Source organism: Canis lupus, chromosome 7 (genome assembly GCF_003254725.2).
Source record: "Canis lupus dingo isolate Sandy chromosome 7, ASM325472v2, whole genome shotgun sequence".
NCBI lineage: Eukaryota > Metazoa > Chordata > Mammalia > Carnivora > Canidae > Canis > Canis lupus.
This window is the reverse complement of record NC_064249.1, coordinates 41786368-41799987: the sequence shown is the minus strand read 5'-3', so window position 1 is coordinate 41799987 and position 13620 is coordinate 41786368. Positions and strand designations below refer to the sequence as shown.

The window sequence follows — 13620 nt, the reverse complement described above, 5'->3', positions numbered from 1 at the left end:
AATTGAAAAGAAAAAAAATAAAAACAATTAGAATAAGGGTGCGCCTGGGTGGCTCGATCAATTGGGAATCGAACACTTGATCTCTGCTCAGGTTCTGATCTCAGGGTGTGGGTTTGGGCCCTGCGTTGGGCTTCATGCTGGGTGTGGAGCTACTTAAATAAATAAATAAAAGTAAGAATAGTCCTACAACCAGTCTGCCTTTATAGGGGGGATGATGGTGTAGGGAGTAGAACAACAGCACAGAATAGCCAAAATGATAAACTGAAAAGACAAAGAGGTCAGAGCCCATAGAGGTTGAGGGCACTGCAGCTGGGTAGAGAGGAAAGTAATTCTAGAACATCGCGCAGGGGCGCCTGAGTGGCTCAGTCAGTGAAGTGTCTGCCTTTAGCTCACATCATGATCTCAGGGTCCTAGGATCAAGCCCCACCTTAGGCTCCCTGCTCAGTGGGGAGTCTATTTCTCCCTCTCCCTCTGCTGCTCTCCCTGCATGTGCTCTCTTTCCTGCTCATTCTCTCTCAAATACATAAATAAAATCTTAAAAAAATTTTTTTAAAGATTTATTTTATTCATTCATTATTTGTTCATTCATGAGAGACACACAGAGAGAGGCAGAGACACAGGCAGAGGGAGAAGCAGGCTCCATGCTGGGAGTCCAATGTGGGAACTCGATCCTGGGACTCTGGGATCAAGTCAAAGGCAGATGCTCATCTGCTGAGCCACCCACACGTCACTTAAAAAAAAAAAATTAAGTTGATTCCAGTTTCAGTTAAAGATGGAATAGATACCACCATTTACTCTTCCATTAAGCAAAACTAAAAATCCTGGAAATTATATGTAAAATAAATATAAATAGATTGGCTAGGGACCATGGGACCGATGCAATGACATGGCAGGGAATTTCCTAGATAGTCTTCCACTATTGAGTATGAGGCAAAAAGAATAAACTGTTTTCCTAATATTAAGGACAAGGAAATTGTCTGCTCTCATCATATATTCAACATGGAAGAAAAAAGGTTCTAGTCAATGCAAAAAAGGTGAAAAAAATCTCCAGATGAGCCAGTTCTCTAATTTCATTATTTTTCAAGACTGTTTTGGCTGTTTGGGATTCCTTGAGATTCCAGACGAATTTTAGGGTTTTTCTATTTCCACAAAATACATCCCTGGGATTCTGCACTGAATCTATAGATTGCTTTGAGTAGTTCTGATATTGTAACAGCATTAGAGCTTCCAGTCCATGAACATAGGCTGTCTCTCCAGTTAGTCACGTTGTCTTTCATCCTCACTGAACAATGTTTTGTCGTTTTCAACGTACAAGTTTTGCCCTCCTAAATTGATTCTTAACTATTCTTTAGTTATTTAGCTGTTCTTTGCCCTTCTAAATTTATTCTTAACTATTCTAGGAAAACTGTTGGTGTACAGAAATGCAGGTGATTTTGTGTGTGGATTCTGTGTTCTTCACTGCTGAACTCATTCAGTAGCTTAACAGGGTTTTTCTGTGAGAACTTCAAGGTTTTCTGCTTATAAAATCATGGTGTCTGTGAACAGAACTAATTTTAATTTTTCCTTTCCAATGTGGATGCCTTTTGCTTCTTTTCCTTGCCTTACTACTCTGGTTGGAAATTTTAATATGATGCTGAATTCAAGTGGCACAAGTGGGCATCTTCCCTCCTTCCTGGTATCAGGGGAAAAGCTCTCAATCTCTCACCAGAGCAGCTGACTACTGCAGTTTCTTTGTGTATGGCCATTTATTATGTTGAGGTAGTTTCTTTCTGATCCTAGACTGCTCAGAGTTTTTATCACAAACGTGTTAGAGCCTGTGAAATTATGTTTCTTCATTTATTAACAGGACTGTGTGATTTTTCTTCTTTAGTTTTTTGGTGTGATGAATAACCTTAATTGACTTTTAACTGTATTCTGGTTTGGATTTTTTTGAAGGTTTTATTTATTTACTTGAGAGAGAGCAAGCATGAGCAGTGGGGAGGGGCAGAGGGAGAGGGAGAGGGAGAAGCAGACTCCCTGCTCAGCAGGGAGCCTGATGAGGGTCATCCCAGGACTCTAGGATCATGAGTTGAGCTAAAGGCAGACGCTTAACCAACTGAGCTACTCAGGCGCCCCTGACTTTTAACTGTCAAATAAGTCTTGCATAACTGGGATAAATCATACTTGGTTATAGGTTCTATCTACCCATCCGTCTATCCAATCAATTTATTATTTATCTTTTTACCTGTCCTTATTTATTTAATTTATTATTTATTTCTTATTGTTCTCCTTACCAGGCAAATTCATTTCTATATCTGTGCTTTATCTTATTTCTTTTTTCTGCAATCAAAAATGTTTTCTGTTTCCCTCTTATCACCTACATATAAATTCTCTCAGTGCTGTTTCCCCAAGTTCTGTCCATAGACCATACACATCAGAATTATAATGAGGGCTTACAAGAAATGCAAATGCCTATTCATGGATTTAAAAAAACTTTTATTAATGAAGTCCTGGATGGACAACTTCCTAACCTTGCTAGTGTCTATACCCAACAGTGGGTGCACTCTCTCTCTTCTTTAAAGATTTATTTATTTATATTTGAGAGAGAGCCCATGAGCAAGCAAATGGGGGGAAGGGCAGAGGGAAAGAGAGAGGGAGAGAAAGAAAGGGAGAGGGAGAAAGAGAGAGAAGCAGACTCTCTGCTGAGCATGAAGCCTGACATGGGGCTTGATCTCACCATCCCAAGATTATAACCTGAGGCAAAATCAAGATCCAGATGCTTGGGATCCCTGGGTGGCGCAGCGGTTTGGCGCCTGCCTTTGGCCCAGGGCACGATCCTGAAGACCCAGGATCGAATCCCACGTCAGGCTCCCGGTGCATGGAGCCTGCTTCTCCCTCTGCCTGTGTCTCTGCCTCTCTCTCTCTGTGTGACTATCATAAATAAATAAAAATTTATAAAAAAAAAAAAAAAAAAAAAAAAAAAAAAAAAAAGATCCAGATGCTTAATCAACTACATTGCCCAGGCACCCCTGGTCACTCCCTTTATAAGAGCATCCAACTCATGCTACTCAGGTTCTGGCACCCTTAGCTGGCCTGATGCTCTTCCCACTTTGTCCCAGTGGCCTAAGTCCTCATTCCATTAAGTCTCTAACATGAATCTCAGAGTCAATATGGTTTCCATACCCCATTTTGATACCTATACTCAATTACTTTACGCTAATATTTCAAGGGGCTCCTGGGTGGCTCAGGAGGTTGTGCCTGAGCAATTCTTGGTTTCTGATCAGGTCATGATCTTGGAGTAATGAGATCAATCCCTGTGTTGACCTCCACACTCAGCATGGAGTCTGCTTGCGATCCCCTCCCCACCATGCACATACTCTAAAAAACTGGTTTTATGGGGGTGCCTGGGTTGCTCAGTCAGTTAAGGGCTGGACTTTTTTTTTTTTAAGGGCTGGACTCTTGATTTGGCTTAGGTCATGATCTTAGGGTCATGAGATCGAGCTCCTTGTGGGGCTCTACACTGGGCATGGAGCCTGCTTAAGATTCTCTCCTCTGCACCTCCACTACCTGCATCCTCCATTTGTGCATGTGCTATGTATCTTAAAAAAAAAAAAAAAAAAAAAAAAGAAGGGGAAAAAAAGGAAAAAAAGATAAACTATGGTTTTGTGATATATTTATCTATGCCAATATAATACTTTAATTTCATGTTTTTAATTTTTGTTTTCCCCCTTTTTTTGCTTCATAAAAGTAGTACCAGTTAGTAAATAATTTTTAGAGACTTCCTTTTTTACTTAATACTACATTTCTAAGACTCATCTATTATTATGTATCAGCTATAATTATTTTTTATTACCATATCATATTCCATTGTATAAAAAATTACAATATATTTATTCCTTTTCTTGGTAATCTTGGATATTTCCACTTTGTCTATGTTCTAACCAATCTTGCTACTATCTTTCTGAAAAGTGTTTTCTGGTGACTGTTGGGCAAGAGGTTTTTCTAAAGGGGAACTGCTAGATTATACAGTATTTATTTGTAATACATTTTTTTGTTGTTATATATTTTGGACACTAAAACTATATGCATTATAAATTTATAAACTTCCCAGTTTGTATCAAATCTTCAAAATATTTGTCATGATGATGTTTGATGAGTAGAAATTCTTATTTTTATCTTTTCTTGGTTTTAACATAATCCAGTATATCAGTCTTTACTTGTATGGTTACTGCTTTTGTTAGCTTGTTTATGAAATCCCTTCTGATAACAAGGTTGTGAAATTTTTCTCCTTCTATCTATCAGCCTTTGAAAGTTTAAAATTTTGCTTTTAGCACTTACAGATTTAGTCAACTGGGAATTAATTTTTGTATATGGGATGAGACAGAATCCAATTTCATTTCCATTATTATGTGACATCAACTTTTAGGGCATAATTTATTAAATATTGTTTTCTGTCCCTGTTGTTATGCAGTTACTTACCTCTGTCATAGAGCGAGCTGCATACATGCACAGATCAGTTCCACACTAGCTTAGGATACCATAGCTTGAAATTAATTTTGGGGACAAAACTTTTACTTTATTCATTAATTCCATTCTTCAGAATATACCTAGAGAAAGTAGTGCCCATATCCACCAGTGGACATTAAAGGAATATTAACAGCAGCAATTTTGGATAATAGCCTCAAAGAGGAAATAACAGTAAAATGGAAAAACTGTATTGTATACAAACAATGGATTAGTACACAATAATGAAAAGAAGGTAAGTACAGCAACATGCAACAGCAGAGATGGTTTAACAGGTTTATGAGGAGCAAAAAAGGTGATACACAAAAACATAAATCAATAAGTCTTTTCAAATGAAGTTCAGTAAGGATAAACTAAATATTATCAGTGTTACAGACTTAAATGATATTACAGATGTGGTTACCTTAGAAGTCAGGAAACTGACTATGGCTAATGGTAAGGAAGAAGTTTGTGATTGGGAAGGCATATGGGATGCTAGCTAGCAATGTTCTATATATTCAACCCTTCTATGTCTACACTGGTTAACTTTCAAAAAGTTAACTGATTTCTTATGTTTATGTACTTTCTGTGTATTCCTTTCCTTCCTTCCTTCATCATCTCAAAAGAGGGTTTTTTTTTTTTAAGTTTATTTATTTATATAAGTATCTCTAAACCCAACCAGGGGCCCAAACTCATGATCCTGAGATCAAGAGTCATACACTCCTCTGACTGAGTCAAACAGGCGTCTAGTGAGTTTTAAATGAAACAAGAACGATCCTTTTATTTCAAGTGTGGTTGAATTTCTTATAAACCGTCTGGTCCTGCCTCTTTCTTTGCCATAAGACTTTAAATTAAAGATTTGATTCATAGAAAAGAAGCACTTAGGCTAGTTCTTCTTGGGTAGGCATTTCCTAGGAATAAGTACATCTCAACTGAAATTTATTGGGTGTAATGTGCTTATAGTAGTCCTTTTATAATCTCTCATATATAGCTTATCTCTTTTTTAAAAAAGATTTTATTCATTTACTCATTAAAGACAAACAGACAGAGGCAGAGACATTTAGGGAGAAGCAGGGTCCTTGCAGGGAGCCTGATGAGGGACTTGATCCCTGCACTGGGATCACACCCTGAGCCAAAGGCAGATGCTCAACCACTGAGCCACCCAGGTGTTCCAGCTTATCTCCTTTTTAACTCATAATTTTCTTCATCGGTCAACTTAACCAGCAGTGTGTATATTTTATTAGTCTTCAAGGAACTAACTTTGGTGATTCTCTATATCGTACCTTAGTTTTGTTTTGTTAATTTAATTTATATTTTTCATCTCCTTCATTTACCATTTTGGGGCTTCTTCTCTTGTTTTTCTCATTTCTTAACTGGACTCTTGGTTCATGAATTTTCAACATTAAGAAAATAAGAATATAAGCCTTAAAGACTATGAATCTCTCTCTGGCACCTCTTAAGACATATCCCACAAGGTTTAATATATAGCATAGTGTTTCTTCAGTTCTAAATATTTTAAATATGATTTTATTTTTTTAATCTAGTTTTAAGAATTTATCATTTTTCCTGTTAGAATCAGGATTTGAACCCAGGCTCTTCTGAGTCTAGAACCTTGCTCATAACCATTATATTATTCTTTTGCAATCTGGTTTGTTATTAATCAACAAATGTGTCCAAACTCTTTATTATGCAAACAAGGCCTTCTGCATGATCTGGTCCCCACAATCTTTTCTTCAGACTCATTCTCCAGACTCTAGACCCTACTACTCTAATTAGCTCTGTGTTTTGGACAGAAAAGCTTTTTTTCCTTGAACCTGCCATGCTTCTTCATTAAAAAAAAAAAAAAAGCCCATAATGTTTATTCTACCCTTCCTCCTTTAAATAACAGATGACGTTTACTCTTCAGATTTTAATTTAATAATTACTTCCACAGACACCTAGGTCAATTACGTTAACCATATATTCCTGTAACACTAAATAATTGTTCACATTGGTACTTAGTCTGTGTGATCCATGAGAGTAGGGAATATATCTATTTTTGCTTATTACTGTTATCTATCCTTAGCACAAAGAATAAATAGTTTTGTAATAAATACTTATGAAATAAGTAAATTAACAAAACCCTGCTACATAAACAAGTACTATAGTAGGTTCCAGTTAGAAAAAGGTAAAAAAACTGTTGCTGTTTCTGGGAACTCCACGTCATGTCCTTTCTTGATATATCCCCTCTACTCTTGAGGGTAGAAACTGTTTCTTTTCATAATTTCTCCAAATTCCAAAATATAATTTTGTGGAAAATGAAGTGCTTAATGTTGGTAACTATACTAGAATTTTCTCGAACAGAAAAGCTATATAGAATAAATCCTTTCTGTGAAATACACTTTTAAGGTGACCCTTTCCCTAAAGTGAATGGTCAAAATGTCAAGAATTGTCACTTTTTTACTATAGTGAAGGCAGAAATCATCCTCTTCAATATTTTTTTTTAATGATTTTAATTATTTATTCATAGAGATGCAGGGAGAGAGAGAGAGAGAGAGGCAGAGACACAAGCCGGCTCCATGCAGAGAGGCTGACATGGGACTCATCCAGGGTCTCCAGATCACACCCTGGGCTGCAGGTGGCACTAAACCGCTGCGCCACCAGGGCTGCCCCATCCTCTTCGATATTTTAAAGCCTCGGTGATTAAAATGAAAAAACACTGATACTAGAATAGTCTGATGAGAAGAAACTATGAAGAGAGACCCTAAGACCCAAAGACATAAGAATTTAGTATATAATAAAGGTATCATTTCACATAAGTAGGGAAAAAAATAAATCAATAAACAGTGCTAAGACCACCATTTAAAAATTTTTTTAAGGGGATCCCTGGGTGGCTCAGTGGTTTGGTGCCTGCCTTTGGCCTAGGGTGCGATCCTGGAGTCCCAGGATTGAGTCCCGTGTCGGGCTCCTTGCATGGAGCCTGCTTCTCTCTCTGCCTGTGTCTCTGCCTCTCTCTCTCTATCATAAATAAATCAATAAAATCTTAAAAAAAATAAAAATTTAAAAAATTTATTTAAAGATTTTATTGATTTATTCATGAGAAACAGAAAGAAAGACAGGCAGAGACATAGGCAGAGGGAGATGCAGGCTCCCCACAAGGAGCCTGATGCGGGACTCATTCTGAGATCCCAGGATCACGCCTGAGGCAAAGGCAGATGCTCAACTGCTGAGCCACCCAGGCGTCCCTTTTTTTTTCTTCTTTTTTTAAAAAAATTTAAATCTCTTTTTAAAATAAAATCTTTTTCTGTCTTTCCAAAAAAAAAAAACAAAACTCCAATTCAGTGGTAATATAAAGAGTAAAAACTACATATACATAAAAACAGCCATGTTTATAAATCTGTAACCTTGGCAAATGAGTAGTCATAAATATTGCATTAACTCATTTCTCACACAAAAGCAAATTTCAACTCATTTAAACACCTATATGTTAAAGGTAATACGGAATCCACTGAAGGAGAACAGTTAAATAAATTATGTCATATTTTTAGCATGGAGTAAGGTAATTCTACATGTACTAATGACAAGAGTTCTGAGATACAAGAGAAAGAGTTAACTATAGTGTGTTTCGCTTACAGGCAACATCAGCTTTGTAAACGCACACATTTGTACAGGTGTAAGAGAAGATGTCAAAGTATACATAGTATACTGATTTTTTGGGTTTTTTATTATTTATTTATTTTTTAAGATTTTATTTATTTATTTTTTAAGATTTTATTTATTTATTCATGAGAGACACACACAGAGAGAGAGGCAGAGACACAGGCAGAGGGAGAAGCAGGCTCCATGCAGGAAGCCTGATGCAGAACTCGATCCCGGGTCCCCAGGATCAGGCCCTGGGTCAAAGGCGGCACTATACCACTGAGCCACCTGGGCTGCCCAAATTCTTAAAAAAAAAAAAAAAAAAAAAAAAGAGTGGAGGGTAAATGGCGTATGACTGTTACTGTATCATGTTAGTAAAAGTATAAACAGGTATGGCTTTTAAGAGGGCAGTTTGAACATAAATGTTAAGAGGCTTAAAATGTGTCTAGTAGTTTTAATTTGTATTTCTGTAACTGTGAACACAGGCTGCCATGGAACTATGACTGAACACGCTACATTTAATAAAGGAAAAGTCATTTCCAAATGGTGAACATTGTATTAACTCATTTAAAATTACCAAAAATACCTTCAGGGAAAAATCTCGTTGGATACATAACAAAAGAGTTTAAAAAAAGTTCTTTTATGGGGGTGTGTGTGATTTTTGGCTCTGTGCTCTATACCTTTTAGAAAAAAGTAAAAAAATAACCAGGAAACTATGAAGAAAATAAATCTAACATGTAGCAAAATGTATGTGCAGAAAGGATGAAAAGTTTGGAGCACACAGAAGACAGTATGAGCCTAAAAATAACTGCAGACACAGAGCTGTGTGTGTACTGGGTTAAATATACAACCTCTCTGGGTCTTCAACTCCTCTTCTGCAAAATCAGGGGCTCAAGATTGGACTTGTTACGTCCCCTGTGCTTCTTAATTATTTATAATTTTGAGGAGCTGTAAGTAAGAACACTTGAATAAAACAGAAGGGCAGAGGTTTTACATAATGAAAGGTCAGCAGGTTACCTTAAGAATTCAGCTGCATACGTTATGTTAAATTTGTAAAAAGCTATTTTTCTTTCCTCAGATAAAACATCAAACAAGGATAATTACCTCTTGGGATGCTCTTGTTCTTCCTCTGGGAATGGCTTCTGCTTTTTCTTGGTCTGTTCTTCCAACAGCCAACTTTTCCTCTTCAGCCCCTTCTTATGTTCTGGACTCAGGTTTACGCTCTGCACAACAGCCTCGATGACATCCGTAACTGTGTCTGGACGGAGGGGCAGGGCTGCTCTTTCTTCACCTTCATTAGCATCGGGGCTGACGAATCGGGCAGCCTGGAATGCTTGCATTGACACCACTGCCTGGAGGGGGCATTTCCGAGGTCGCCCTGGTCTGCGTTTCACGAAGTTATTCCCTGTCCTGGCCTGTCTTTGAAGCTTTTTGGCTTTTAATATTTTATTGACATGGTCCAGGTTTTTCTTTGTGGCCAAGATTTTGTCATAATTGCACATTTTCCGAGCTTGGCGCTGCATGGCTTCCACGACACTCCTCTTGATATGGTGGGGTGAGCAGCTGCTCGGCAACTTCTCAGACAGGAGTGAGATGCTGCTGCTACAAGAGTCACTGGGGGCTGCGGGCACTAGAAGGCTATCTGGTTTTCCCAGGGCTCGTTCCTTGCTGTGGCTGTGGCCTGGACTGGAAGAAGGTGGCCCCGAGGCAGATGCAATCACGGCATCTAGATTCTTCTCCAGGGGCTCTTGGTCCTCATGTTGTACCATCCGCTGCAGCAGACTATCCACAGAGTCATCCCCAGGGGCAAGCAATCTTGGACTTCGAGAAGGAAGTCCGTTTACTAAATAAGATGACAAAGCACACACAGATACAAATTGAACACAGCCAGTCATTTAAATAACTTTTTACATAGAAGGAAAGGAATAGTGCCGCATTTTTCTTAACAGGATTAAACATCCTAACACCATATGCATTTGTCTCTCCCAAGCAAGTTGATGGTTTACTTTCCTGAATAAGGCATATTACAGGAATCATAATAAATCCAAAAGTGGCCTGTTCCCCTAACAATATGTGAGTTAAAAAGCAACAACAATTCTCACTCTGTGAGATGAGGAGCAGAAAGAAATAGTTTTTTTTTTCAAAACTGATGGTCCATTTAAGTTTAGAGACTTGCCAGTTAAATGTTGGTGTTATTTCTAGTTCAGTGCTTTTTCTGACAATGCTGCAAGTACAAAGGATGTAGTGAAACTTCTTGGGAAAAGCTTTAAACCTAGAATACTAAACATTTGTATAAACTAATTTAGAAAGAATACATGTTGAGGGTAAGATTGGAAAATAAGTGGTCTTCGATGTACCTTGTTATCTTAGTGGCTCAACGACTTGGTCATCTTTGTTTCTTCAAATACCACTCCGTACTTCCTTGTGATTACACTTCCTCTGGCAAGCCACGTCAGTTTTACAATATTTGTAAACATCAGATCGTCATAGGGCCACCTCCAAAGATGCATAGTTGTTTACTACTAATGAACACAGGTCATACTTTTCCAAAGCTGATCTATGGATTTCCCATCTATATGTGTCTAATCTAAGATGTGATGTTACTCTAGGTACTCCTTTACAGGCCCCGGGCATTCCAAGTTCCAGTCTCATCAGACTACACTGGAATTTTTCTCAAATTACCAATAACTTCCATATGTGTCCATATCAAGTAGTCTTCTTTAAATTCAGGATTTTTCACATTTCAAATTCTAATTCTTTTTTTTTTTTAAAGATTTTATTTATTCATGAGAGAGAGAGAGAGAAAGAGAAAGAGAGAGAGAGACAGAGAGAGGGAGAAAAGCAGGCTCCAAGCAGGGAGCTGATGTGGGACTCAATCCCGGGACTTCAGGATCACACCCTGGGCTGCAGGCAGCACTAAACCACTGTGCCACCGGGGCTGCCCTATATCACTAATCTTAAAATCCAGCCTCCACTGTTTCTCTGATAATACACTGATTATCTTCCAATTACTTGCAACTCCATCAGATTTAACTGTTGAGATTGCTGATGCCCACCCAGTATTGTGTCTTTACTGTTCAACATATTTATTCTCACAGTTTCAATGATCAGAACACATAAACTAATCTTAAATTGTGCCTGAAGATCACCACAATGATAGCTGCCTACTTCCTATACCTGGCTTGAGGCTGAGAGTGCGGCTCACTTTCTCTGCTACAAGAGCTTTCCTTGATGCAACTCTCGATAATTCATTGAACTACCACTTAGATTCTTATGACACCCAAATCTTCATTTTCTGAATATAACTGTATTCTACTTCTCTGCTTTCGCATGTTTCACAGATTTTTCAAACTCATATTCATAATTTAAGTCATTACCCCCTCCTTAAACCCTGTTCCTCCAGACTACCATTATGTAGATTGAGCACCAATCACATGGGAATTTTGTCAGCCAAGCTTAGGCCACACCATCTATTATTTCTCCTCTACTTTCCCCACAAACCATAAAATGTGATTTTATGTTAATCTGGTCACTTAAACCTACTTTCCTTCATGCTATCACAGCCACTAGATGCTAAGCTAACCTTGTCTCTCTGTCCTCAAGCAAAAGACTGCTTGTAGAGCTATTACAACCTGTACACGTCTTTTACTTCTCCCATCAAGTGATAGCATTTAACTCCCCTCCTCTTGAATATGAGCTGTCCTCAGTGAGTTGCTTCTAGCAAAGAATTCCACAGAAGTAAGAACCAGCTGATTTCTAAGTCTAGTCCAGAAAAGGCAGGACATATTCCGCCTGGCCCTCTCTGAGAACATCTGCCCCTGGAACCCAGCTTCCACATTATAATTCTATGCAGTCTATGATCATGTTTCCCAATAGATCCTGCTGAGGTCATAGCCAACAGCTTCTATTACAATGACTACAGCCATCAATAAAATCATATTTTTATGTATTATCCCTTTTAGTGCATTTATCCCTTTGGATTTTTTTTTTTTAAAGATTTTACTTATTTATTCATGAGAGACACACACACACAGAGAGGCAGAGACACAGGCAGAGGGAGAAGCAGGCTCCATGCAGGGAGCCTGATGTGGGACTCGATCCCAGGACGCCAGGATCACGCCCTGGGGCAAAGGCAGGCACTAAACTGCTGAGCCACCCAGGGATCCCCTATCCCTTTGGATTTATTTCATTTTTTTTTTTTTTTTGGATTTATTTCAAAGCAGAGTGTTAGCTCAAGGATGGGCCATGTCTTGCACAAAATTGTATTTGTTCAGTTGTTTACATATCTTAATTACTGAACAGATGAACAGATGATCTCCACACATATTTCTTTGTCTGTAACTAGAAGGTTAGGACATAGTTCTGACTGAGCGATTTGTTTTTCAAAACAAATAAAGGGTGTCATTCTTGTGCAACTGGAGTAAATGAGAATGCTAGGTCAACCAAGATTGAGGATATGCTGATCAAAAACACTTATGTTTATACTGAATAGGAATTAAATTTGCATTTGGCTCTGGAAGAACTCAGGGCACTATCACTCAACAGCAAGTTTTCATTAATTTTTTTCTGGGTCCCAAGGCAATATAAATCTGCATGTGAGACAGGAGGTAAGAATGAGCTTGTGGAAAGGAGCTCCTTTTCCAGCTCTTTCCAAAGCCAAACTGAAACAAGGAACCGCCTTCTTCTGTGATGGGTTTGTTTCCATTTATTCTTACCCTGGTAAATGTCACCTTGAAGGAATGCCAGATTTATGCAGGGAAATCTGAAGTGAACTTCTGTGCTACTCAGGCCCTATGCCACAAGGAAAATGGCAGATGTCAAGCAGCTCTAATATCTTCAGTGCTGTTGAATCAAGCTTTCTGAAAATTTGTTTCCTACTTATTTCAAAATTCAGCAATGTTTTAAGAAATGTTTTCCATATCTTATCTAGTATTTTTAGGTATAAAGAATGTCGTTTGTTTGCTCTATACATCTAATCTACCTCATTGCTGGAAATAAAGGGCTCAAATTTATACTAAGGCTACCTGAATTCTAGCAGTCCCTTTTCAAGCAAACTGCTTTCTCTCCACATGCAGCCTGGCTTTATAAAAATCATTTCCCCAATTATTAATACTTTCCAAATCTTTCTTGACCTCTTGTGAAATCTGACATTAAAAGGCTTCTACTACATGTGGTCTTTGATTTTCTATATAAAAGAAATCTAGGGGTGCCTGGGTGGCTCAGTGGTTGACCGTCTGCCTTTGGCTCAGGGCATGATCCCTGAGTCCCAGGATCGAGCCCGCATCGGGCTCCCCACAGGGAGCCTGCTTCTCCCTCTGCCTGTGTCTCTACCTCTCTCTCTGTGTCTCTCAGGAATAAATAAATAAAACCTTAAAAAAAATAAATCTATCCAAAGCTTTTATGTAATCACTGACATCGTTTCTTCCACTTCTCTCCAATGCAAATGCTTCTTAAATCTGCATTCCTGCCATCCTTGCTGGGTTAGCTCACTTACGGTCAGGTTAAAGTTTCTATTACATA

At 38.3% G+C, this 13620-nt stretch overlaps 1 protein-coding gene across 5 annotated transcripts in view; it reads right to left on the bottom strand.

Annotated features, from left to right (window-relative positions):
* ASH1L (ASH1 like histone lysine methyltransferase) overlaps window positions 1-13620 on the bottom strand; it is a 181961-nt gene that overhangs the window by 88133 nt on the left and 80208 nt on the right. For all 5 annotated transcript variants that reach the window (XM_035719088.2, XM_035719090.2, XM_035719091.2 and 2 more), the window contains one exon: window positions 9205-9943. In XM_035719088.2, the coding sequence (XP_035574981.2) occupies window positions 9205-9943 (739 nt within the window). The remainder of the gene's footprint in view (window positions 1-9204; window positions 9944-13620) is intronic.